The sequence below is a fragment of the Crocodylus siamensis genome, chromosome 1, assembly GCF_052110815.1.
Source record: "Crocodylus siamensis isolate JL-2025a chromosome 1, ASM5211081v1, whole genome shotgun sequence".
NCBI classification, from domain to species: domain Eukaryota; kingdom Metazoa; phylum Chordata; order Crocodylia; family Crocodylidae; genus Crocodylus; species Crocodylus siamensis.
In genome coordinates, this window is record NC_143395.1 from 162911636 (window position 1) to 162937983 (window position 26348).

General features: G+C 46.2%; 1 protein-coding gene across 1 annotated transcript in view; it reads left to right on the top strand.

The window, feature by feature from the left end:
* Nucleotides 1-495: 495 nt before the first annotated feature.
* Nucleotides 496-26348, top strand: part of EHD3 (EH domain containing 3) — a 36434-nt gene continuing 10581 nt past the window's right edge. Inside the window, exons 1-3 of the mRNA XM_090047326.1 lie at nt 496-1362; nt 12141-12317; nt 18356-18453. Of these exons, the coding sequence (XP_089903452.1) occupies nt 1136-1362; nt 12141-12317; nt 18356-18453 (502 nt within the window). The 5' untranslated portion in view covers nt 496-1135. The remainder of the gene's footprint in view (nt 1363-12140; nt 12318-18355; nt 18454-26348) is intronic.

Below are 26348 nucleotides of genomic sequence, written 5' to 3' on the forward strand. Positions count from 1 at the left end.
CCACGGTTGTATCATGGATCTCTTCAATATTATTTGTGGGAATCAGAGAAATAGTCCAGCGTTAAAATGCAAACAGAGACATCTTGCAAAAACTTCCCGGCCAAAAAAAAAATGTGGGCTGCCTAAAGTGTGGGGCCCTGGGCGGTCACTCAGTTTGCCCTTCCCTATGGCTGCTCCTGCCTATCTCCCCTGCTGAAGGGCTCTGGCATTCAGGGGGCTTGCAGCTGAGAAGTCCCTTCTTGCTCCTCTCCTAAACCACTAGCTCACCAGGCACACGATGGGGGCAGACTGCCACTCCGCCAGACAGCTGAGCAAGGCCCCTGCCAGGGGCCAGGGCTGCCTGCACACCCGGCAATGCCCTCCAGAGGGCGCTGAGCCCCGCCCGCCCCACGGCGCAGGACAGAACGTGCCCGGCTTGCGGGGAGCACCCGGGTGAAGACACCTTGCCAGCTCCTCCTCCCAAGATGGCGCTGCCCTGCTCGGCTTCAGCTGCTCCGGGAGACTGGGAGGCTCTGCCAGGACCTGGCCACTTCCGCCGCCAGGCCATTTCCTGGAAGGCTGCATTTAAACGCGGCGCTGCTGCAGCAGGGCGGTGTGCTGCTGTGCTTGTGTCGCCGCCCTTGGCCGGCATGTGGATCCAGCTCCTCGGCTTCTCCTCGGGGCTTTGAAAGGAGGCAGGCGTCGCCGGGGAGTCTGAGAAGCCCTCCTGTTCTCCCATTGCGTGGAGCGGAGGGTTCACTTCTCTGCAGCTGGGTGGCCGGGGTGGTGCAGTAGCCATCAGACCTTCTGCAGGCGGTGAGGAAGAAACCCGGGAGGGGAGAAAGGAGAGGAGAATCTTTTCGTCGCCCACTGATGCCACATAGGGGACCTTGTCTTGCAGCCCCTTAGGTCCCTGCTTCTCCCCCTTTGCAGAAAAGAGCATGCTCTTGGCCAGACAGTAGCTGGTGAGGAAGCAGTGCCTTGAGGGAGGCCAGTGAATAAAGCTGTCCTGCTGCCTGGAGCAGAGGTCCAGGTGAGCAAGTGCCCTTCTGCTGAAGATTGGACCTTTCTGGGGGGGGAAAAAGTGCAAAGGGCGGAGCCTTGCTGGGAAAGGAGTGAGTGCTGAGAAGGCGAGTCCCTGGGCCCACATTCCACGATGTTCAGCTGGCTGGGTACTGATGACAGGAGGAGGAAGGACCCTGAGGTGTTTCAGACGGTCAGCGAGGGGCTGAAGAAACTCTACAAAACCAAGCTGCTCCCGTTGGAAGAATACTACAAATTCCATGAGTTTCATTCGCCAGCCCTGGAAGATGCTGACTTTGATAACAAGCCGATGGTCCTGCTGGTGGGGCAGTATTCCACTGGGAAGACTACCTTTATCAGGTAAAAAGTTGGCTTGTTTATCAAGAGGTTGGCACAACCCTAATCTTTCCTCTGGTACATGAGTGCCACCCCATTTGCCTTTGGTGGGGATTGCACATGTGTGTTTTAGGGCAGATTTGGGCCTACCACAGTCTTTTGCTTGCATGTGTCAGCCCACAGGAGGGGTAACTGGTTGTTTCCCCACCCACTGCCATGGTGCCAGTCACCCATTGCTTGTATGAGCTGCTTCCTGTGAGATGTTTAGACCAGTGTGCCATCAGAAATGAACAGATTTGTCACAGAATTTTGCCATGGCAAGGAGCTACAATAGGTATGAGGATGGGGAATGCCTTGGATGTGCTGCAGAAAATGTTAATGAATGTAAGTGTGTCTTGGGCTGGGGAAAGTTGGGGAAACTTAAAAAAAAAAAAAAAAAAAAAAAAAAAAAAGCTTCCTGGTTGCAAGTACAGTTGGGCCATGGTCTGGGTTAGTTTCTGCTGCGTATCAGCACAGAAACAAACATTTAAAGAGTTGAGGCATTATTGTTGAACTGTCTTGTTTGTGTCCCTCCCCACCCCCACCCCCTTTCTTATCAGTCTAGATGCAAACATTAGAGCGCATCTGATATTGGTTCCTGTTGTAGACTGACCCCCCTCAGCACCTGATGCAGAGCAGGCAGACTATTTCTCAAAGCTAGTGAACCATAATCCCTGAGCATGTGTCAAAGAATGAGGTGTGTGTTTTGTTTTTTTTTTGTTTTCCTCCCCACCAAATAATGAGGCCTAAGGGAAACTACCAGTGGATTCTTGAATTTGTGCCTTCTCAGTTGTTATTACCCATTCATGTCTTAATATAGTGCCCTGGGGTGCTCCTAATGAAGGGAGCTCTGCTGGAGGGGGAGGGAGTAAGGAAGAGAAATGTCCAAGTTCAAGGGTCGAAAAGCAGCTCTGAATGCCTCTGAAGCAGGGAGGCAGCTCCTACATCTCTGCTGAGCACCTGCAGGTATTGGGTGCATCCGAATCTTGGAGGAAGGCTAATTGCTGGTAGCAGCATAATTGGTTTTATAGAAGAGCAGAAGATAGGCTTAAATGTTTTGATTGCAGCTGAATTCAGATCAAATTATGAATCTGACCACCTGGAAAGGTCATGGTAAACTCAACTGAACTCAATTCTCAGCACTTCCTTTATTCTGCATTTTTTTTTTTTTTTTTTTTTCCCCTTCTCTGCTGATTCTCACAAGCCAAATAACCTGGGGTGAATTAGACCTGGTGTATTACACTTTTTAACACTGGTATATTTGTGTTTGAAATCAGTAGGATTGGGGCTAGCATCAAACTTGAGTGAGGCAGACATAGGATAGGCCCCATCTTGCTTCTTATTTTGTAGTAGTATTTCATGGTTTAATACGTGATTGACAAGAATAAGAGAAGGCAAGTGAAACTAGCCGTGCCTTGCAGTGAACAACCTTGAGGAACATATTCTTAGTTGCTCCAATATTGGTGCAACCTAATACTATAACCAAGAGCAAGGAAGGGAATGAATTATCAGTGCCTAAGCAGCCATGTGCCGCAAACCCCAACTACTTTCTACTTAAGTATGAGGTAGGTGGGCCGAGTGTGCTGAGTGGTAGCACAAGCTTAACCTTGAAGGAAGTGGTAGGGTTGTCTGCTTTGCACAAAGTGAAACCAGGCTGACTGACTAAGCACTTCCTCCCACTACTCGAACTTCACTCTAAAACTTCTGCTCCAAGTATCTGCACTATAGCAGAGCTAACTAGAAACCTGAGGCGGTCATTAAGTCTCCACCTCTAAATTGCCTGTCTTCAAGTCCACATTGCTCCCCCTTTCTTCTATCTTCTGCCCCTCCCCCTATATACGTGCCTTGCTTCCTTCCTGGACTCTGTAGTATTGCTAGCTTTTTCTCACCTCTCTCTCCCTATTTCTAGTGCAGATAAACTTGCCGCTCCCCTCCCCCACCCACTTCTTCTAGATCCCCTTCTACTGTTCAGTCCCACCCTTCTTTCCAGGCCTGAATATTTTCTGTAAAGTCTGGCTGACAATCAAGGAAGCATTCCCAGCCAAGATAAGGGGATTTCTCTTCCCCCCCTTCGGGAGGAACTGGTGGCATGGAGACATAACTTCACCTTCCTCCTTGGAAATAACCCACTGGTGTGGGGGAGTGAATGCTCCTGGGGCAGCAAATTCTCATTATTCATCCCAGGCCTGGCTCAGCATGTGCTTATATGAGAGCCCAGGGCAAAACAGAATCCAGCCTGATCTTCAGGCAAGGTACAACACTGCACTCAGACCACCACTTAGCTCCTGATTCACCTTTCATCCACTCTCGCCAGCAAAGGTGAAGGGGTTGAAGAGGTATCCCCTCATCTTGTCCAGGCATGCTTCCTTGATTGTCAGCCAGACTCTTCATAGCAGATGTTTATGCCTGGGAAGAAGATGGGACTGAAAGGGAGAAGGGGATCTAGGGGAGGAGGCAAGCAGAAGAATAGTATCAAGAATAGGAAGAGAGACCAGCAGCAATGTGGGAGGCTGGTCTTCTGGTATTACCAGCCTGACAGAAGTAGGAAATGCCAGGAGCTTATGATGATTGAATTGAGACAATTTCCTGCTTAGTCTCCCAGAATCTGTTTTGTTCAGGTGATCTGGGTAAGGATCAAGCTAGTGCCCAAACTTATAAAGAAGAAGCCACATAAAGCCTTGGAGAAGAACTTAAAGGGACAGCAGGGAAATTAAAGCACTAATTGAAATCAGTATTTTTAGGAAGAAGCAAAAGATTTCTTGTACATCTTCCCTTCCCCAGATTTCTGACCAGGACTCGGAGAATTTGAAGGTGAAGCTGCTCCCAGAGCATTCAGCCCACTTGCTAAATTAAATTCAAAGCATACTGGGGAAGATTATTCTGTCCCATTATGTGGCTCCTCCTATACAAGCATGGTCAATATAGTCCTGTTAACTCTTGATTCCCGGGACACTGATTTCAGGTGCTGCTAACAGGAGAGAGGAACAATGGGACTTCCCTCCCCAGCAGCATCTGGGTAGGGAACCCAAACCTGGCTGCTTAAATGTTGAGGCTGGAGGAGGGAAGCTTCAGACTCGAGGCTTTCATCCCAGTGAAACTGTACCCCAAGGTCTCTCTTGAGATAAGCAGCAGTATCTTGCAATCGGATTCTGCATGTCTGGAGGTGATGGCAGAAGCAAGACAGCAAAGGTCAGTGGTGACAAATGTTCCCAGAGGCTCAGGCAGGAGGCTGGTTTCTGTGCATTTGGAAGCCAGTGGAGCGAAACTGGCTTTAGTGAAAGCTGGCTGTTTTCTTGTACTTCCAGAGGCCTAAAGGATTGAGCCTTGTTTTGCTATGTGAAAGATAAACTGTCCTGAATTCAGCCTGTACATCTCTACCCTCCCTAGCCCCCCTCCCCTGTCTCCCTGGCATAGTCCCCAGCTATGCAAAAAGGGTTTACATGTCCACATAGGTACATTCCCTGGCTCCTTGACCCAGGAAGTGAAGAGGGCTGCCTTTAAACAGTAGCAGATGAGACTAATACTAGCACTGATAACAGGATCCAACAGGAGCTTGGCTCTAAAATATTATTGCCTTCCTCTTTTTCAGCATGAGGAGGGAAAGGCAAGACAGAACATTATTATCCTAATTAATTAGTGCCTTGTATTCATTGCTAAAAATAGCCCTGGCTTGCATCCAGCCACCCTGTTAATAATATAAACCAGAACTGGCTAGAGCACTGCTGCCTGCCTGCATTGGCTGGGGTGGGTTGATGAAGTTCATGCACCAAAGGCAGCTTTTCTCGCATGCTGATCGCCCCTTCCTGCCTCAGACACTCAACACTACTGCTCCAGGCACAGTTTTTTTCCACTTTCCCCTTCCCCCTTTCCCTCTGCAGGCCTCAGCATCCTCTCTCCCCCTGCAGAGCAAGCTCTTGGACTCCTGCATGACTCATTGCTAGACTAAACCAGGCCCCCTCCCCCACATCCTGCAGCATCCCAGCATGAAGAGGAGAGAAGAGCTGTTCCTTTGCTCACTAGTAGGGAACAGCAGTGGCAAGGGGCTAGGACCAAGGCCTCCATGCTCCGGCTGGTGTAGGCCTGCCCTGGGGAGGCTGCTATAAGTGGGGCCAGGATGAAATAACCTGGATTCCAGGAGTGATGAGGCTGGTACAGCATTGCAGCCCAGAACTAAGTGGTCAGATGATGATGTTACCACTTCATGCCTGTTCAGGGACAAATGTCTACTTTCCAGCTTTGGGGTGGTTGGCTGTAGCTGTGTTGGTCTAAGGACACCAGCAGACTAGGTTCTTTGGGTAGATGTGATCGCTTTTATTAGACCAACTAAATAGCTGGAAAAGTTTGTTCTTTGCAAGCTTTTGGGCACAAAGCAGAAAGGTGTTTGCCCAAAAGCTTGCAAAGAACAACTTTTCCAACTACTTAGTTGTTCTAATCCAGGGGCAAGCAACTATTTTGCTCAGAGGGCCACTTACTGAGTTCTGGCAAGCCATCAAGAGTCACGTGACAGGCAGTCCAGGGCAGATAAATATTAATTTTCTAAAATTTTTAGGGGCCCCACGGGCCAAATTAGAATGGCCTGGCGGGCTGCATCTGGCCCCCAGGCTGCATTTTGCCCACCTCTGGTCTAATAAGATCACATCTACCAAGAAAAAAAAAAAATCTTGTCTGCCTTCTAGCTAGCACCAGCAGGCCCAGCAGAAGGCAGTCTCATCCTGGTGGACCTTAAGTCATGTGCTATGTGGATGTTGCTCTTTCCCCTTCATCCCTAGCAATAGCTTAGTAGGTCAAGGTGAGACATTAGGAGGGAAACCTATGCTGTAGATGCTCATATTGAGTGGGTACAGAATTCTAGTGCTGTCTCTTAGCTCCTTTTGTGACTAGCTTTATTTTGTACAAAAGATAAATACATTTTGCACGTTGTACTTAAGTTTGCTTCATTCTGAAGAGGCAATTTTGCCTTGCTGACAACCAAAGGGAGCCTTCAGCCTGTCAGACCAGTACATGCAGTACTTCTCAATGCTTTCCCTTGTGCTTGCCTTGCTCATAATGGGATCCTTGTTCTCTGGATACCCTGCTTTACAAATCTCCCAGAGAGTTCTCACTTGAGAATTTACATTATCCAGTATCTTTGAATCTACTTTCTGCTTCATTTTCATACCACTTGTTGCAAGTCAATTAGCTTTTAACTTGGATCCTCTTTTGTATCTGAGGATGTGTTGTTTTTAATTCCTTGTATAACAAATAGAGAAAACCCTAGGAACAGTTTGACAAGTGGGGCTCCATCCCTACCAGCTGGCTAAAAAGTATTTTGTTACATTGAAGGCTTCTTTTGGTTTTTGCTTTCTTAGAAGTCTTGCCTAAGTCTAGAAAGATGAGCCATAAGTATTTTAAGGCACTATTCGCAAAACACTTGCGTGATGTTGTGTGTAGTTTTGTTTTGTTTTTTCCCCACCCCAAGTGCATTTACAAAAATTTAATGTAAAGCAACTGGGTGGCTTCTCTTTCAAAGTTGATGGATTGGTTAGGGATCTTTAAAGGGACCCTCACTTACACTTGTTGGGTTTTGGCTGAAAACAGACACATGGTTTTGATTCTGGCCATGCCAAATCCAGACTTTGCAGATAACCACACTCAATGTCTTGCATTAATTACCTCTTTAAACTACTTGAATTAACACTTTGCCTTGGAACAGTAGTGGCTAAAGGCCCTTCAGAAAGCCCCAGGCAGAATCCATCTAAGTTTCCTGTTTTAGGAAAGGGCGGGGGGGAAATATTTCCTGAGTGGTGCAGCTTAGCATGATGGTGAACAGAACACACACTTGCCCTTTTTGTGTCGGGGGCAAATCTTTAGTCTGGGTTCTGCCCCATTTAAAACCAGTCTGTTTATGCCAAACTTCTGTTATGGGTTTAGATTGGTTTCTGTTCATTTTATACTGGTAAAAGTATAATGTCTGTACCTGGCCCAAAACTAATGTATTAGCTTGGCCATGCCTGTTTCAGTGTAGCTGTAGACCATGCCAATGCATCTTTCAAGTTGGTTGTCTGTTTTTTAGCCTAATATACTTTCAAAAGCTATCAGGCTATCCAGTCTTCTCACCATAGCATTTGGAGGTGGAGTACCAAAGGATCTAACTGTCTAGAATCAATGCTTAGCTTGTGGCTAGTGTTTTGTCTCCCTCTTCTTTCTGTATACAATATCAAATTTTATGACTCAAGTAAATGGAAGTGAAGAACATATATTGGAAGCATGCTGTAGTGGATAAAGCTCTTGCACTGCTGTGAAGGAGGCCAGTTTATAGCTTCTAGAATCTCTTAGTACACTTGAGGGTTACCTCTGAAAAGTGAGCTGCCCTGGGAACGAAGTTCAGTCGCTCATGTCTTTGCTCAGGATGACGAAGTTGTTTGGCCGCAAGGTCTTTGCTCCTCCTAGTTTCCAGCTGCTGAAACTGAGAAAACAAAACTTACCTCTCTGGTTTCCTTGCTGCCTTTTGCGTGCAAGATTTTGCTCTAGCTGCTGCAAGGGATGCAATATGATTGTGACCCAGAAGAGCAAGTGGTCTACATAATCACCTGTGACATGGGAGCTGGGTCTAGGAGGCAGTGTTTTGTTTTTTGTTTTGTTTTTCCTATCTCAGAAAAACCTGAGAACCCCATCAATAACCAACTGCAGATGTTTGCAAGTAACCTGATTGAAGATTAATTGGCTTTTGGAGTTTACATCCCTACCCTTAAATTTATTTAATGTTGCCAACACAACTTTCAAGCTTCATTCCAAAGCTGCTAACATTTCTGTACTGAGAAGGCTTTCTAATCTCTACAGAACTCCAAAGCACTTTAAAATGAAAGATTCCATAGAAATGCAAGATAAATTGCTTTTAAGGCATTAGGACCAGCCTTTCAGTGTAATCACTGTGGTGATGAATCTTTGCATGGTCAATGGCCATCAAACTGCTGTAGTTCCTGGCCACATTGTCTTTTCACTTCTTCTTTTTTTCTTTTTTAAATCCTACTCTTATTTGTATTGTAGTTCTGTTATCACCCAGCAAGAATTGAAAATGCATTTCCATCTGTGAGCCTTGGTTTTTAACCAATATCATGCTAAATAAGCTTGGAAGGCTTTGAGGCCAGGATTTCTTGGGTTGATATCTTTTTATTGGGCCAACTATGTAGTCAGGATAAAATTGGACAAGTTTTTCAAATGTAAGACATCCTTCCTCAGGTCTATCCTTGAGAGTTTTTGTAATTCCCAGTATGCCTAACTGTCTTTTGTTGTACACAAGAATGACCTTCGTTAGGATGGTGGAGAGAGTGAAAAGATAAGCGATTTGCTCTGCATCCGTTGGGAGGATGGATGAAGATTGGCATGTCCTTTCTCTAAATCTTCCTTCACATGACTCATCTCACTGAAACAACACTGCTTTTTATTAAGAACTCTAATCTCAGAATTGAGCCCAGTTCCTTTTTCCTTTAGTGACGTGCAGAGCCCATACAATCCTACTCTAGTTTTCCTCACCTCCATGACTAATTTCGGTGCTGTGCCAAAAAATGAACTGCCAGCTTACTTGCCTTTGAGAAAGCAGTACAAAACAATATTAAACAACATGTACAGTCCAACTGTTGGCTAGTGCTCTTTTTACAAGCCAGCACTCGGACTAGACAAGATCAGGCCAGCATGCATGGCCTTGTGCATGGCCATGCTTCACCAGCCTTGTGCTCAAAGTTGTGTTTACTGTTAACACGCTTGCCCTACAAATCTGTAGCACTCTTAGCTGAAGCTTAGCAACAGCATTGGGTGTGGTATTAAAAATGAAGCATGCTATACTATATTCATCACTTAATTGTGAACTTAATCCTGATTTCAGCTCAGGATCCTGAGGAAAGGAAGGATGGAGAGCAGCAGTGTAAGGACCCTGGATTTTGACTCCCCTTAGGGAATTCATGGGTAGGATCCTCTGGGAAGCCAGTCTGAGGGGGAGAGGAGTCCAGGAGAGCTGGCTGTACTTTAAAGAAGCCTTACTGAGTACAGGAACAAACCATCCCAGTGCACAGGAGGACTAGCAAGTGTGGTAGAAGACCAGCTTGGCTTAGCAGGGAACTTCAGTAAACTAAGTCACAAAAAGGAAGCTTGTAAGAAGTGGGAACTTGGATGTATAAGTAGGGATGAGTATAAAAGCATTGCTGAATGGAGGGCAACCTTGTGACAGGATGCAGAAAAGGCTGAAGTGCTCAATGCCTCTTTCACCTCTGTCTTTACAAGTAAGGTCAGCTCCTGGGCTACTGCACCAGGCAGCACAGTTTGGGGAGGAGGTGAGCAGCCAACAGTGGTGAAAGAACAGGTTAGGGACTACTTGGAAAAGCTGGACATAGACAAGTCCATGGGGTCGGATAGGATACTGGTTGCTGAGACTACAGAGCGATTGGCCATCATCTTTGAAAACTTGTGGTGATCAGGAGTGGTCCCAGATGATTAGAAAAGGGCAAACTGTTCCCTGGATCCTCCATTTTCCTTTTCTTTAGTATGGGTACTACAGGCCTGTCAGCCTTACCTCAGTCCCAAGAAAGGTCATGGAGCATATATTCAAGGAATCCATTTCTAAGGACTTGGAGGAGAAGGTGATTAGGAACAGTCGGCATGGATTCACCAAGGGTAAGTCATGCCTGACCACCTGATTGCCTTCAGCAATGAGGTGACTGGTTCTTTTGATGCGGGGAGACCAGTGGATGTGGTGTACCTTGATGCGGTGTACTCTTGATGCACTCTCCCAGGCAAGCTAAGGAAGTATGGGCTGAATGAGTGGAGTGTAATGTGGGTAGAAAACTGGCCGGAGCATTGGGCTCAGAGCAGTAATCAATAGCTCAACTTCTAGTTGGCAGCTGGTATCAAGTGGAGTGCTCCAGGGGTTGGCCCTGGGGCCAGTCTTATTCCATGTCTTCATCAGTGATCTGGAAGATGGCATAGAGTGCACCCTCAGCATGTTTGCAGATGACACCAAGCTGGGGGTCATAGTAAACTCACTGGAGGGTAGGACTAAGGTTCAGAGTGACCTAGACAAATTTGGAGGATTGGGCCAAAAGGAATCTCATGATGTTCAGCGAGGACAAGTGCAAAGCCCTGCACTTAGGGCAGAACAGTCCTGTGCACCAGTACAGGCTGGGGGATGACTGGTTGGGCAGCAGCTCTTCAAAAAAGAACCTAGAGGTTACAGTGGGCAATAAGGTGAATATAAGCCAACAGTGTGCCCTTCTTGCTAACGTACTGGGCTGTACTGGTAGGCGTGTTGCCAGCAGATCAAGGGAAATGATTCTTCACCTCTGTTCAGCACTGCTAAGGCCACATCAGAGTACTGTGTTCAGTCTTGGGGCCCCGCAGTACAGAGAGGATGTGGACAAATTCCACAAAATACAGTGGAGGGCAACAAAAATGGTGAAGGGGTGAGCAAATGACTTATGAGGAGAGGCTGAAGGAACTGGGCTTATTTAATCTAGAGACGAGAAGACTGAGGGTGGATTTAATAGCAGCCTTCAATAATCTGAAATGGGGTTTGAAAAACAGTGGAGCTGGATTGCTCTCAGTGGTGGTAGATGACAGAACATGGAGCAACTACCTTGATTTGCAGCAAGGGAAATTTTAGGTTAGATGGCAGGAGGAATCCTCACTAGGAGGGTAGTAAAACACTGGAACAGGTTACCCAGAGAGGTGGTAGAAGCTCCATCCTTGGAGGTCTTCAAAACCCAGCTAGACAAAGCCTTGGCTGGGATGATCTAGTTGGAGCTGGTCCTGCTTAAGCAGGGGGTTGGCCTAGATCAGTGTTTCTCAACCCATGGGTTGTAACCCAAAAAATGGGTCACAAGAATATATAAAAGGGTTGCGAACAAACTTTGAAAACAGATCAACAAACTTTAAAAATGGATTTTCCTTTTAAGGGAGAAAAACATGGGGAACACCATGGGGGGGGGTGGTGTTCTCTGCAGGCCACAGTGCCAGCCTGTGAGTGTGCTGTGGGGGGCAGGGGGCGGACTTTCCCACCCCACACACTAGGGAACTGAGGCTTGGAAGTGGGGGCAGTGGGTCAGGAGCAAGGGGCATAGAGTCCGGACTGGCCATCAATGTTTACAAATGGGTCCTGGTAAATGAAACAAACCTGTTGAGAACTGCTGGACTAGATGACCTCCTGAGGTCCCTTCCAATCCTAATTTTCTATGAATATCAATTTATTGAGATTTTGTGGTGCCCCACCACTTTATACAAATTTCTATAGCGCAATGAAAATCATCTAACAATTGCAGAAGCCACTGTGATGGTTAGGGAAGCTTGAGAGAGTTGCATATTGGAAACTTGGGTTTTGGCATCTGGGAAAGACTTGGATTGTGAGCCAAGCCCATTAGTTGAATGGCTGTGCATAAGAGATTGAAAGTGGTTTAACATCTGATGTTGTTACTTTTTGAGAGTTAACACTGATTGCAATGAATAGAGTGGCTTTCACTGTGTTAGGGTAAAGGAATGAATGGATCACAGGCTTGTGGTAGATAAGAATCCCTTCACAGCAGCTGTTCTTGAAGTTAAAAGCTACCTTAGCCCACCCAGGTCAAGTTCCCAAGAGAAAAGCTCGTGCTGCGTCTGAAAGGGATTTCAATGCAATGGCTAGAAATAAGCTGGGGGAAGGAATGGTACTCTGTTCATGTTTACACTTAGTAAATGCTGTTTACCTAGATAATACTTGAGCAGTGTAGAACTCATGTATCATACCCTGCTTTCTTTTCTAGGTATCTCCTGGAACAGGATTTTCCAGGGATGCGGATTGGACCAGAACCTACCACAGATTCCTTCATTGCCGTGATGCAGGGAGATGTGGAGGGGGTCATTCCTGGGAACGCACTAGTGGTTGATCCAAAAAAACCTTTCAGGAAACTGAATGCTTTTGGCAATGCATTTTTGAACAGGTCAGTATAATGTGCAGACAACTCAGGTTGTGCTGCTTTGGTACATAATAGGCTGAACAATCCAAATGTAATTTGGGGCAAGGCATCATACAAGCTTATTTACATGCCTCAGAGGTGCAACACAGCCCCAGTCTCACTGGGCAGCATTCCTACCTCATGTTCCTTTGACATGGGTAGGAGAGCCAGCTGGACTAACATGGGCCAGCCTGTCTAGTGGCATGGATTGTGATCAGTTGGACTGAGTTTCATAGTTTCTAGGATCAGAATGGACCTGAACAGATCATCAAGTCTGAAACCCTGCCCTGGGCTGGAACGAGTGCGGGGATCATAATACCCCAGCCAGACATCTATCCAACCTCCTCTTGAAGACCCTCAAAGTAGAGGAGAGCACCACCTCCTTGGGGAGCCCATTCCAGAGCCTGGCAGCCCTAACCATAAAGTAATGCCTCCTGATATCAAGCCTGAACCTGCTCTCAATCAGTTTGTAGCTGTTATTATCCCAGGTGGTGCCCAGGGGAACAGAGCCTTGCCTATCTTTTTTTTTTTTTTTTTTTTTTTTACAAACCTCACTTAGTCTCAGTGAGGTTTGTAGATAGCCACCAGATCCCTTCTCAGTCTTCTCTTGTGGAGGCCAAATAGATTCTCAGGTCCTCTAGTCTATCTTCGTAGGGCCTGGCCTGCTGCCCCCGACCATGCAAGTGGTTTTCCTCTGGACCCCCTTGGGGATGTGGCTAACCTTTTTGAAGAACTGGACACAATACTCCAACTGCGGCCTGACCAGTGCCACATAGGGGGAGGATCGCCTCCCTGGACTTGCTTGCCATACATCTGTAGATGCATGACCAAGGTGCAGTTATGTCTGACATTCTCAGTAAGGCTAACTCTGCCCTAAGCTGAAACATCTAGTAACTTGAGTGAAATGACATTGTATTGCATTCTGCTATTCTTGCCCTTCTAGTATATATCTGCATTCCTCTAAGCACCCAGTTCAGTTCCTTGGGCCAAATTCATCTCGGGTGCAACTCCTGTGGAACCCAGTGGAGAAATGCTGGCAATGAAATGGACTCAGTCTATTCCTATTTGCCTCTCTTTGGAATACAGCATCATCTGATTTGTCCTTTGAAATGGGAATTGTCTATCTGTAGCCTTGAACAAATGGCTTGTATGCAAACTTACTGGGGCTTCAACTTCTGTCCTTTTAAAACAGTGGTTGTCAACCAGGGGTGTGCATACCCCTAGGGGTACTTAAAGGTCCTGGGGGGTACTCAGACCTAATATGGCAGACTTTTTTTTTTTTTAAAATGCTGTGTGTGCTGTGCTGCAGCTGCACACACAAGGCAGCTGGGTTCTGCTGGTAAGTGTTTTGTGAGGGGCAGGGGCTGCCCAGTCAGGGTGGGGCATCAACTGAGCCTCACGGAGGGGGGCATCTCCTGCCACTGTGCACCCTAGGAGGGCATGGGGGAGGGGAATGCATGCCCCCCCAGAACTGCATGGGGCAAACAGGCTGGGCTGTTTCTGGTGGGGGCTGGACTGTGCTTGGGGCAGGCAGCAGCAGTACTGGGAACAGGGCTACAGTGGGGCTGCAGCCACCCCAGAATTGACTATAGCCCTCCCATAACTCCCTTCCAGTGCCCCTGCTGCCTTCCCTGAGTACAGCCTAGCCTCCTGCCAGGAACACATGCAGGTCTGGGGGCACCCCCTGCACCCAGGGCAGGCTGCAGCTGCGGGCTGGAACCACAAGTGCTTGGGGCTGGCAGTGGGGGTGCTGGCCCCAGCCTGCCTTGCCCTGCCCAGTGCACATGTCCAGCCATGCCCTCCCAGGATGCATGTAGGTGCAGGAGCTGCCCCCTGCACAGCTCAGTCCTGTGCCCCACCCCATGCAGATCTGGGATGCATCCCCTCCTAAGGTGTGTGCACCATCAGGAGCTGCTTCCTCTTTCACCTTGGTGGCTTCAATCTGCCTGCCCCTACTTTAAAACCAAGAAAAAATAAAGGGGTACATGAGCTGCAATTTTGAGAGAAGAGGTACGCTTGTTCAAAAGCCCTGCTTTAAAAGGTTGCTCTGTAGGATAAACTCTGTCATGGTTAGAGATGGATCCCATGCTGTGACACTGAGGACCAGATCCCATTCCACCTATTGGGCATGTAATTGAACTGAGACATCCACATGTTTTCTGCTTGGCTGGAGTCTGGAAAAACAGTTGATACAAAAGGGTGGGTGGGTCTTTTTTTCTTCCTCTGGGCTGCCTTGTAATGTTCTGTCATCTTGCCCTTAAGAACAGCAGCAGATGCATTAACAGTTATTTTTCAGGGTCTTGAACAGTATAGAATAGAGCTGGACTTGGGCATCTAAGTCAACATGTAGGTGGAATAGAGTCTGGGTCCAAGAACTTGCCTTCTCCAGAGGCAAGAGCTCTTGATTTGGGTTCTCTTTTTGACACAAGATAACCAGATACTGCTTTGGATCTAGGCAGCCTTGTTGATGCACACTCTAGTCCAGGGGCCAGTAAGGTGTACTGCTACACCCCTAAATAAGTACCAGTTGCAGTTTCCTCTCTGACACTGCTGCACACCAGTGGTAGCCAAAAATGAGTTGTCCAGCTGCCCTCCTTTATGCTGTCTGTTTCCTAGTGACTAGCAAGGGAAGCCAGGCCAGGAAGCCAGTCAAGCATCTGGACTTCAAGACCTAGAAACCCACAGTAGAACCACAAGTGGCAGCCCCAGAGAGGTGACTAACTGCATGCTGCAACATTTATCTGGGCATGCAGAGTGGATGGGGAGAAGTGTGCTGCAGTGAGCAGGAAGGAAGCTAGATAGATTCTTATAAGCCTATCTTTGCAAAGAGCTCCACTTGGCCTTAGGTTGACCCTGGAAGTAATATTTGATCACAGCATGGTCTCATTCAAATAGGATGATGTGGCTCCAGCTTCAGAGAAGTTTCTGGATGACTTCACTATCCTGCAGGGTGCAGAACATCTGCATTCAGCCAGTAACCAAACCTGGTGACAATCTAGCCTCTCTAGGATGGGGGCAGCCTGCATTGTATAACACAGTGGAACAGAAAAGCAGCTCTGAAGGTGCTGCAGAGCCTTCCCTGCCACCTAGAAATAGCACAGAGCTGCCAGAAATGTAGGAGAGTGGGAGGGGGCAGCATGTATGATGGATGAGGTGTTGGTAAGGGGGGGATGAGGGACAGAGGCAGTGTGTGACAAGCAAATGCACCTCACTTTGGCTACTAAGTTTAAGATGATCTTGACTTACTGCCTTGCCAAGTCATGGATCTTCACACTGTAGTTTAAGCTTTCCCTAGCTGATCTTATGGCAAAGTGCACAGTGCCCTACCCTCCCCATGAGGAGGGGAAGCGGGGGCTGTGGAGGTAGAAGTACATATCCTGCTGCCTTGAGTGTAGGAAATAGCCAAGCAGCCTGAATAATCCCTTCTTTGTTGGTAGCCCTGTGGCAGATGGGGAAAGGACAATCCTTTCTGACCTACCTGATGTAGAGGCTGGAAAGGTGACCAGTACACACAGCTGCACTGGAGGTGCTAATGCACCAAAAACTGCTGCATAAAGTTATGCCCACCTATTCTTTCAGCAAGAAGCTGCAAGCAAAATCCTCAGCTGGTAAAACTGGGCACTGTCATTTTAAGTGAATGGAGCAATGCTAGTTTACTGCAGTTTGATTTGGGTCTGTGACCAGGATGAGCCAGGGTTCCTGAGAGCTTATACTCCTTGGGGTTAGATGGTATTCATTAGATGTTTGGGTGGCTTGGGTCACACTTGCAGGACCTGCACAGGCAGGGAATTGGAGCTCTTATTACCAGGTCTAGAGGTTAACTGTTCTCTTCCTTTGCTGCCTCTACTGTGGGTCAGTCCAGATAAAAACATTTTTCCTCTTGGTCCATTGATCTTTCCAACTATAGTCAGGATTTCCATAAGGAAGGGCACTATTTCAAAGTTGGATAATTCAGTTGTGAATATTTTAAGGCAGTAGAGAACAGACAGCCAAGTCCAGCACTGCTGAAACTGTCTTGGTTGTATTGGGTATGAATTTAGCCCTTCTGGGTTTTTGGGAACAACGGGCATAAAGAGACATGAGAAACTTTGCCCCTCTCCCCAGAATTCAGTCACACGTGCTTGGCACTTCATTGGATTCCTTGGATCTGATATCCTCTGTGGAATAGTTTACCCAAGGGAAGTGGTGAAAGTCTTTCTGCCTTAGTCATCTAAAACTAGCCCAGCAAAAGCACTGGGGGGAAGGCAGGGGGGAGAATGTTGCAAGGAACAATTCTGTGTTGGCCGGCACAGACTACATGACCGAAAAGATCTTTCCAGCTCTTACTTCTCTGATGTAGAGGGAAACCTAGCCAAAGATACCGCCCTGTGCTCCCCTGCCCCCCCAAGAACTATGCAAGTAGAAATGCCCTCTTTCACATTATCCTTTGCCAAGTAGGGAATAGTAGAGGGCAGTTCAATCTGAACTGAAATTCCTAATGACTTTGGGCAAGAGAAATTTTGAGACTCCCCAATTTGTTAAGCATTTAGAATTTTTCTTGTTAAAACTGGCTCTGAAGCTTACTTTAAAGTGTAATAGTATTGAAGGACACAGCTACTGGTCTGTTTGTCCAGATATTGTCCAGGGTTCATTTGGGAGAAGCCTTGGTAACAGGGGGCTGTATTCACCCATCCCATTTGGATCCAGATGTTGTGTGACCCAAACTTGCTTCTGGATTGGAGCAAATATGCTTCTTGTGCTGCTGCTGCTTCCTACTGTGATGGTACCTCAATAGACTTCTCCAAATTGCAGCACCCTGTTACTGCTCTTTTTCTTTCATTTTTGCCTTCCAGGACCCAATCGCAAGAGGCATCTATCAATTACACTAGCTCATGGTTGTTTCATAATTACTTATGCTTTTCACTTTCTTTTGGGTGTTACCCTAAGCAATATAGAAATAGTTCATGTTACTTTCTATATAAAGCCAGGCTTGCTTTCAGGTTCTTTTTGTCTTAAAAGCTTTTGATTCTTCCAGAGGAGGTATTGTTGTAGTTCACTTGAGTTCATAACCCCACACCAGAAGACTTTTTAAGGGAACAAAAACAACCCCCTTCCTCCCTGCTGTTTCAACAATACTTGGAAACTGTTTTCTTTGCATTAGAACATCCACACTGGTTTTGCTTCAATAACTGGAATGCTGAGACCTGCGTGGAAAAACTTGCCACATGTTTTTGTTTGTTGCATTAAACATGGTTTCTCAAAGGGGCCAAGAGATTAGACTTTTGGGGGTGCGCAAAGTGGGCCCTATTCAATTTGGATTTGGCCCAAACTAGGAACACTGATTTGGATCACTGTCCCTGATTTGATTCAGCCAAATCCAGAGACCTGATGCTGATTCAGGGAATCTGTGATTTCAGACAGACTGCTATAAATGGTTTTTCCTACATACCTTGAGGTATTGGCGCAGCTTGTGATTGCTGAAGTACTTCCGGATCCACCAGGGAGGGTGTGGGGGGGCCCTCTCAGCTTGGCCATTAGCTGCAGGGGGGGCCCTGGGTGCCCCTCCAGACCCAGGAGGCACCAGTTGCTGAGCAGCAGGGGGAAGAGGGAGGGCAGAATGCTCCCCAGTGGACTAGAAGTGCTTCTGGTCCCCTTCTGGGTCTACTGCAGAGTTTGTTGGATCCTGTGGGATGCATTCATGAGCTCCTGCTACCTAGAGGTATGTAGAAAAAACACTTAAAGTGGTGTCTATGTCCAAATCTATTCGGAGAGATTAAAAGGTCCTCTGTTTTTGTTTGGTTTTTTTGTTTTGTTTTTTTTTTGTGCGTTTCGGAGACCTGGCTGACAAATCTCTGCCGAAACAAATTGGAGACTGAAGCTTTGCACAGCCCCCTAAGATTTGTCATCTCTTACACCACTTTAAATCGCGCAAAATTCCATTGTCAATAGAGTTGTTTGGGATGTAGAGCTAATTGGCTGAGATCTGAGTAATGCCCTCTGCTATATCAGCTAAACTTTTTCTCTTTTTTTTTTCTTAAATACAGATTTGTGTGTGCCCAGCTGCCCAATGCAGTACTAGAGAGCATCAGTGTTATCGATACTCCAGGGATCCTTTCAGGGGAGAAGCAAAGAATTAGCAGAGGTAAGGCCAGGAATGGCTTCTGTATGAGGGACAAAACAGTCTGACTGGATTCTGAGTTATTGCTCTTGCCAATATAAGATTTTTATGAGTTTCATTTAACTCATGACCTTATTGTTTGTTTTGTTGTTTTTTTGGTTTGTTTTTTTTAAACTGACTTTAATCTCTTATGGGACTGACTTTAATCTCTTATGGGACTAGAAATGGTCCCAAACTGGGCTCCCAGAAGTGACTGTGGTGAGCTACTCAGAACAGTAGGAGAGTTTTTCATCAGAAAATGCTGACTTTTTGAGAATTGGCTGCTGTGTGGGAAGGTGTGTGTTTTGGTGTCTCTGAAACTTGGAAAAAGTAGGTTAAGGCAAACACTTGCCTAAAATGGATTAGTCAGGGATACCTTGAGCAGGGGTTGGAGTAGATGAGGTCTCTTCTAGCCTTAGGTGTCTATGATTCTAAATGTCTGGGGTTAGGCATCCTGTGAGCTGATGGTCTTAAACTTTGGCTGTAACACTTCTGTTTGTTTGCTTGTCTGTGTTTTAAAAAAAAAAGGGGGGTGGTGTTGATATTATTGTCACTTACCTTCACTGGAGGTTAAAGTAGTTCATGCCTGTACTGTTTTGAAGAGCATTATCCCAATGATGGGTGAAATGCAGATAGACTTCTGGTGACAATCTTAAGTTCAGATTTGGGAAATATATGTGTACTTCATGTCTTGATGCTTGCTTGCTTTTATTACCAGCACAGATCCTACCAGGTGTGACTACTTTTTTTCCCCACCCCCTTTTTTTCATTGGAATGCATTTCTTTCCCTTAAGGCTTCCAGTATCACCAGTGCTAGCATTACACATCTCTGCATCCCAGAAAGGGTGATCTTGTAACTTTTTTTCCCCCCCCCATTTTTCACTCTCGCATGAGTAAACAACCCTGTATGTAACAAGCTTTTATTCTTGTCAGGTGAGACCTACTGCACCTCATGGTGAGGTTTGTTAGTAGAACTGCAAAATAGACTAGAATTGTTAGGAACACTTAACAGAAACAGTTCCTTGTTGGAAAACACCATCTTTACAAAACTGAATGTGTTCTTGCAAAATGTTGTTGCTTCAGTGAACTTTTCTATAGCCAGTAATAGGAAAATGTTCAAGTTCTTGGCTAGAATCAACTACATGTTTTTGAAGTCTTATTTCCTGAGAACTAAAATAACAAAGGCAGTGTTAAATGTTTCAAATACATAGAATAGACTGGAATCGGTTTTTGTTCCATATTTGTGGGGGTGAGGAGGCAAAGCTAGCTTTTTTTTCCTATGCTGGTAGGAAAAAATACCTAAAAACTAGAAATATAAAACTAGAAGAAGGAAGACAAACACCTAATTTTTAACCAGGTCCTAATGCAAGCAAATCCTGTCCTAATATGCCTGTCTCCTGTAACTGCTGGCACAGTCTTTCCTATCTTTCATCTATATCCTTTAGATCAATCTTTCAGAGCATCAGGTGAACTACTCATGTTGTACCTCTCTGTACTTTTGCTTGCTAGAGGACTACCTCAACTTCCTCCTTCCTTAGTGTAACTCCTTGAACTTTGAATGCAGAGAGAGTCAAAGGCAGACTGGGCCCCAGCATGAAGTAAAGAGCAGGAATGCTACTCTGGTTCCATCTTGAATTATTGAATAATAGCCCCCACAAGTTTTTGTCATAATGATTTGGGGAACTGTTATAATTGGATAAAACAAAGGCAGTGTTAAATATGTGCAGGTCATAATGGTAAGGGCAGGTCCTCAGTTGCTGTGAATCACTCTGGCTGTACTGAAGACAGTGGAGCTATGGTGACTTGCACCAGGGTTCTCTAACTAGCAACCTTTTGAGTAGCTAACCTGCAGCCTCTGAGCTTCCAGTCCAGGTGTCATTCCCTGCCCACCATTGCTCTACCTACTGCTGCTGCCAGTGTCCAGGCTCCCCCTCCCTCCTTCAGCTTCCACTCTGTACCTTGACCCTGAGTAACACAACTCATGGGGCTCAAGGAACCTGTGGCCAGATAGCTCTGGGGACCCCTCAGCAGGGGAGCAGATGGCAATGGCATAATTTGGTGTGCAGCCCCTAACCATGCAGGAGGTGGGAACCCCTGATGGTCACATCTCTTCTCTCCCCTCCTGCCATAGGTGGCATACTGTGCACAAAGGATCTAAAGCAGTGGTTCTCAATAGGGCTTTACAAAGCTTTGCCAGCTGTTTTTGTTTCGGTGCTGTTGTGAGCTCAAAACAGCAAAATCAAAACTAAATGAAAGGCTTTGAAAGAGCCTCGAAACAAAACAAGGCCAATTGAAATGTTTTGAAATGGCAGCCTTGTGGTGGGGAGGCAGGGGAGAGCCAGGGCTGCGCTCCAAGCAGCAGCTGCAGCCCCATGTGGCTGAGCCTGGCAGGGAGCACAGCCCCAGCTCTCCCTGCCTTCTGCCATCGGGCTGTGCTCTGTGGGGCAGCCGATTTGCAGCCGCCTCTGTCTACTTCCCAATACTGGGCTGTGCTCTGATCGGCTCCACCAGCCCCATGTAGCTCAGCCCAGTGGCAGAAGGTGGGCAGAGCCAGTGCTGTGCTGCACTACCTGCCACCAGGCTGAATTCCACAGGGCTGAGAGCCACTAGGAAGCTGAGTCCAACTATTGCAGGTGCTTTTCCACCCCCCCCAGCTTGGCTCAGTACCTCAGTGCTGGGTCCCAGGTGACAGGAGCAGCCTTCTGTCATCTGGCAGGCATACTGGGGGCCTGCCTGCACCCCTGGGACTACTGCAGGGGCTCTGCTGGACTCCTCCTGGGGCTGCAGGCCCCTGATCTGCCTGCGCTGCTCCTGCTTGTCAGCAGCTTGAGATGCAGTTTCCTAGAAACCTCTGAACCTATCTCCTTGAAACTTGCCAAGTTTCATGCCCTCGGAAGGGGCTACCATCACTGCAAGTTTCATCAGAATCGGGCAAGAAATAAGTGTTTTCTTTTGTTTCTTTTTATAAGCTGTTTTGTGCTTCTCCATTATAGCCTATAGGGGGAACATTGAAACAATAGCAAAACCGTTTTGATGGAATTGTGCTTCTGAAATGAAACGCTGTTCTGTCGAAGCAGAACACTGCTGTTTTGCACAGCCCTTGTTCTCAACCTCTTTTGTACTAGGACCCACTTGAAAACATCAATGACCAGTCCAGCCCAGTGCTCCTTGCTTCTGACCCACTGTCCTCTGCCTCTAGCCCCTCAGTGTGTGGAGCTGGTTGGGGGTGGTGGAAGCAGCCTCTCAAGGCTGGAACTCTGGGAGCCTGCAAAGAAGCCAGAGCTTCCCATCCTCTTCTCCTTTTTTAAAGAAGAAACCATTTTTTTCAGTTTGACCCTCTCATACTGTATTCTTGCCATGCACTTCTGGGTTTGACCCAGAAATTGAGAAATGCTGGTCTAAAAGGTGGTGATTGCCTGAAGGAGGGGCTTCCAGGAAAGTTTAAGAGAAGTGCGTGTTTTAACTCCCAGTTACCATGGGTTCGGGCTGACCCCATTGGCAACACCAACCTGCTTAGCCAGCCACTGCAGTTCATGGATGTCTGTGGCAGGTGCAGCAGTAATGTGTTTTCTAAGAAGAGCGAGTGCTAGGAACTGCTGACACCACGGCATTCTCCCCCTCTCCCAGCTTGCTATGATCTTTTTTTTTGGGGGGGGGGGGTGGGGAGGGCACTTAAGTGAGACCTGAGTGAGTCTGGGCTCATGAGTGAAGACCTTTGAAACTTCTTCGCTGAGACCTTGAAATGGTTAAGAAGGCTTCTTCCTGGACTAGTGTTTCAGGGGAATTTGGAGCACAGCAGTGATGCACTGATTCAAGCTGACTTAAGAGCTGTTCCATATCTATGGATCTTAGCTCTGGGGGAACATTGCCTCTTGCTAACTTAATGCAGCCAAAGTTCATGTTGACAAACTCCAATGACCTTTTTCTAGGCCACTATCAAATGGGGATGGCAGTCCATTTCCCAGTAGGCAGGTAATTCCCTACCTCCCCCTAGAACACCAGTATTTTAAGGTGTTTTTTGTTCTTGAGTTTTTTTTTCTTTCTTTTAACTGGGCTGCTTGCTGATAGGTTCAGGTGAGAGACCATCTCTCTGTCCTAGAAGTGCCTGTGCCCCCCCACCCCCTGCCACCAGTCAGAGCTAAAGTCTTAAGAATATGGTCCCAAGAGTGCAGCCTGCTGTAAACCTGTTCTGTGGATAGACGGGCATTTCCCAGCCGCTGTTCTTTGCAGACATTTCTTTTGGGAGGGTGACTAAGTAAAGTCCTATGGAGCCTTGAGATACTGAATGTATGAACAGTCAGTCCCAGAACTAGCTGCAGCTGAAAGCTCTACTGTCATTGCGAAAGGCTGTGTCCTTGAAGTCTGCAATAAGATCTTCATCACTGGTGTTGCTGTGCCCAGCAGGGCGAGCATCACAGGGCTTGCTGCCAGAAGCAAATTCCACTGCTAGCAGTAATTGCTGTGCAACCCACTGGGGCCAAGGACTTTGTTCAGAAGCTGCCTGTGGTGATCTGCCTTCTGATCCTTAAGTACAGCACATTCCTTGCCTCCAGGTACCAGTAGGGTCAGTGCAGCTTTGCTTTAGGGGTGGAAACTAGCTCCCCAGGATATAAAGGGTTTGTCTGCAGTACCTCCAAAGATGCTCCCTGGCCTGAGCAGAAAGACCAGCTGTTATCTACTCTTACTCCTGTGCTGAGATGGGTATCAGCATCTACATAAAGCGCTTGTCATGCTCTCTTGCATGTACTCAGCCCTTCTCTTCAGCTGGAAGAAAATCTGGGTCTGCATTGAAGTCCATATGAAGATACTTGCATCAAAGCAGCAGTTGATTTCTTGGCTGCTTTGATAATTTGATTAATGCTGAATGCTTTTGCTGTTTCAAAGCATTATTCTGGCACTACATGGCTTATCCTTTCCTCACCACTGGCAAGGCAAAAGAGTGGGAGGAGGTAATCACTATATCTGTGAAATGGGAATAACTGACATCAGGGAGGGTGTGCCCTCTACCAGGTCGCACAGACTTGGCAACACAAGTTCCTAATTCTTTGCCCTACATGTAGACTTCCACATTACCTCTGGGCATACTTTGCATCCATGCCCTGTATGGAGTAGCATTCTGTGCCATGCTCCTAAATAAGCTAGTAATCAATCCTTTGATAACTCCTCTGCTCCAGCAAGTGCAGCGCAGTAGGGCTAAGCCCTACACACTTGGCTAACTATTGGTTTACAGCTGCACACTAGCCAAGACCTAAATATAGTCCCAAGCAGATGCAGTTCCACTAAACTCAGTCTTGTTACACATGGGCAGTATTTAGCCATCTGGTGAGCTGAGACTGGAGTAAATGCCTAAAATTCTGAGTGCTGCTTTAATCCTATCCTTTTGTGTGTCTCTTCCTCCATCTCTAGTGAAAAATCCTTCAAATGGCCTCTCTCCTCTTCCCCCATTGGGTTGTGCTGGCCTACCCTGAAGATAAGGGCTGGGGACTTGGAACTGCCTTTGGGTTTCAATTCCAACATGCACTATTACAGTCTTTCCCATCCACCCGCTTCTAGTTGTGCTGGCTCCAGTGCAGCTTAAGGAGCTGCGTAACCAAGGGTATGTGCATTTGCAGCCCTGTTCTTTTTCTCCTCTGATTTTTAAAGGAATTCATAGAAGCCATTTGTGATGTTAAATGCAGGGCACAGAATGATAGTCATTCTTTGTGGCAGCTAGTCTGGTGACAGTTGTGCATGTTTTAATGGTACAATCTAAAGCTGAAGTGAGTAGCAGCTTATGTGACAATGAAGTCCACTGAGAGTTTCTCCCTGAAATCCCTTTGCTAGGAGCAGAGGGAGACCTGTCTTTGTGCTGGGGAAACTGCTAAATTTTAAATGGACATTGATACAAAGCTTGTTTTGCCAGGAAGCATCTTTACCAGTGATATGAACAGTGTGAGACTCTGCTCCCCAAAATTTAGAACTCTCCCCCTTTTTTTCCAAACTTCTAACTTGGTGTCCAGTGCTCCTGTCCGATTTTTTTTTTACATTTTAGCATTTGAATTACCCGAGGGATGAAGCTACATTAGTCAGTTCCAACTCCCTGGGTCTCCTCCATTAGCACAATGCTGTTGTAGCATTGCCAATTCCTCTGACCTTTTTTTATGGTAAGTCTCGCAACAATATTTGCTGTTCTACTTAAAACCTCAGTTCCTGCTGCTCACAGGATAAAATGAGGTTCTCTGCTTCCATCAAAAGTTTCTAATTTTTGTAGCTACTCAAATCTCAAGTACAATACTTAAAGGCTTAAAAGTTGAAACATCCAAATGCAATGAACCAAACTTATTTTTTTAATATCATGAGATCTGGCTTACAATACAGCCATAGCTATTATTTTTATTATATGTAATATATTTGTATGCATATGGCATTTAAAAATGTTTTGGAATAGGATCACTGTGGTGTTCCAGCATTGACGAGGCAAAGTTTTACTTTTGAAACTTTTTTTAAATACCTTTCCACTGACCTAAAGGCCTGTATCTTCTGGAGATTCTGTGAAACTTAATTTTTACTGCAGATATTTAATTTTTTTTTTTTTATAGCTGAAGCTAGCTGAGCATGTTGGCCATTTGTGTCTTGCAGACATTCCATTGGGTCTTGCTTATTTAAGCAAAGACAGTTATGCCCACTCATCTTAAATCAATTAACATTATTTATGCATAGCATTTATTCTTAATCAGTGCACTGACTAATGCCTGATGATAATCTGGCAATGCTTTCACTGATAGCTGTGGAGGCATGATTTAAGGACTCTTACTTTTTTCCAAAAAAAAAAAAAAAGTCTGACTTTAATGACTTTTTTTTTTTAAATGGCAGGGGGGAGGAAAGGAGGGCTCCATACTTGGAATTTGGGGGCTAGAGTTTCAAGAGTCAGCACCACTAAGTGCTCAGCAAACACTTAGGCACCAAAATAGATTAAATTTCTTGAAAATCTAGGTGCATATTAAGTGAAACACGGGCAACTACTGGAGGCTGACTGTGTCTGAATAATTGTCCCTTATTTAGATTGCTGACTGGCATGTTGGCTCTTATGGAAAATCCAGTGCTTGTTCTGGGTGTGGAACACTTGGAAAGTCTTGCCAAAGAACCAAGGAGGGCCTGGCCCAGCCTGGTTGCTACAGACTTAAAAAATTATAACTTCTACACAAAGCCCAACTGTTTTCTTGAAGAGTTTAAGTGGCTGGCTACCAGGAATAAGAGTTCTGTTTAGAAACTTGGGACCTAACACTGCTCTGACTCAATTTTACACATTGGACTCTGATGATATTGCTAAAGTTTATCTTTGATTTACATTAGAATTGGGCCTTTGGGTGTCTTCCTAGTCCTTAAACCACTACAATAAACGACATGAAAGGAGAAGATCACTGTGTTCCAGTATAACTTATTAATGTAAATGTTAGTGTTGGAAATCTGACATTAACACATCTTTTTCTGGCTGAGGAAACCAATGAAATTTGCAGTGCTGTGTAAAATCACTTGTACCTCTGCTTTGGAAATATTTACACTTTCAAGACTTGGGACATTGCTACCAGCCCTCCATGGGTACATATAAAAATAGATGGAAATTCTTAATTTCTCATGTGCTGTTAGTGCTTTGAATGGCTAGCTTTGTGGTGGATCTATGTGTTTGTATATAAGCCTGGAGGAGAGCGGAAGTGTTCAGCAGGATAATGCTTGTTCTGGGAATGATGATGGGATATATTTGTATAAGCCTCTCCTATTTTTTTCTTTAATTCTGAGGAATATCGACAATCAAGCTTACAAAAGCATGTACATGCCTAATGCATCAGGGGTGGGAGGAGACTGCTGGAGGAGTGCTACTTCTAGAGTGGAACATGGGGGGG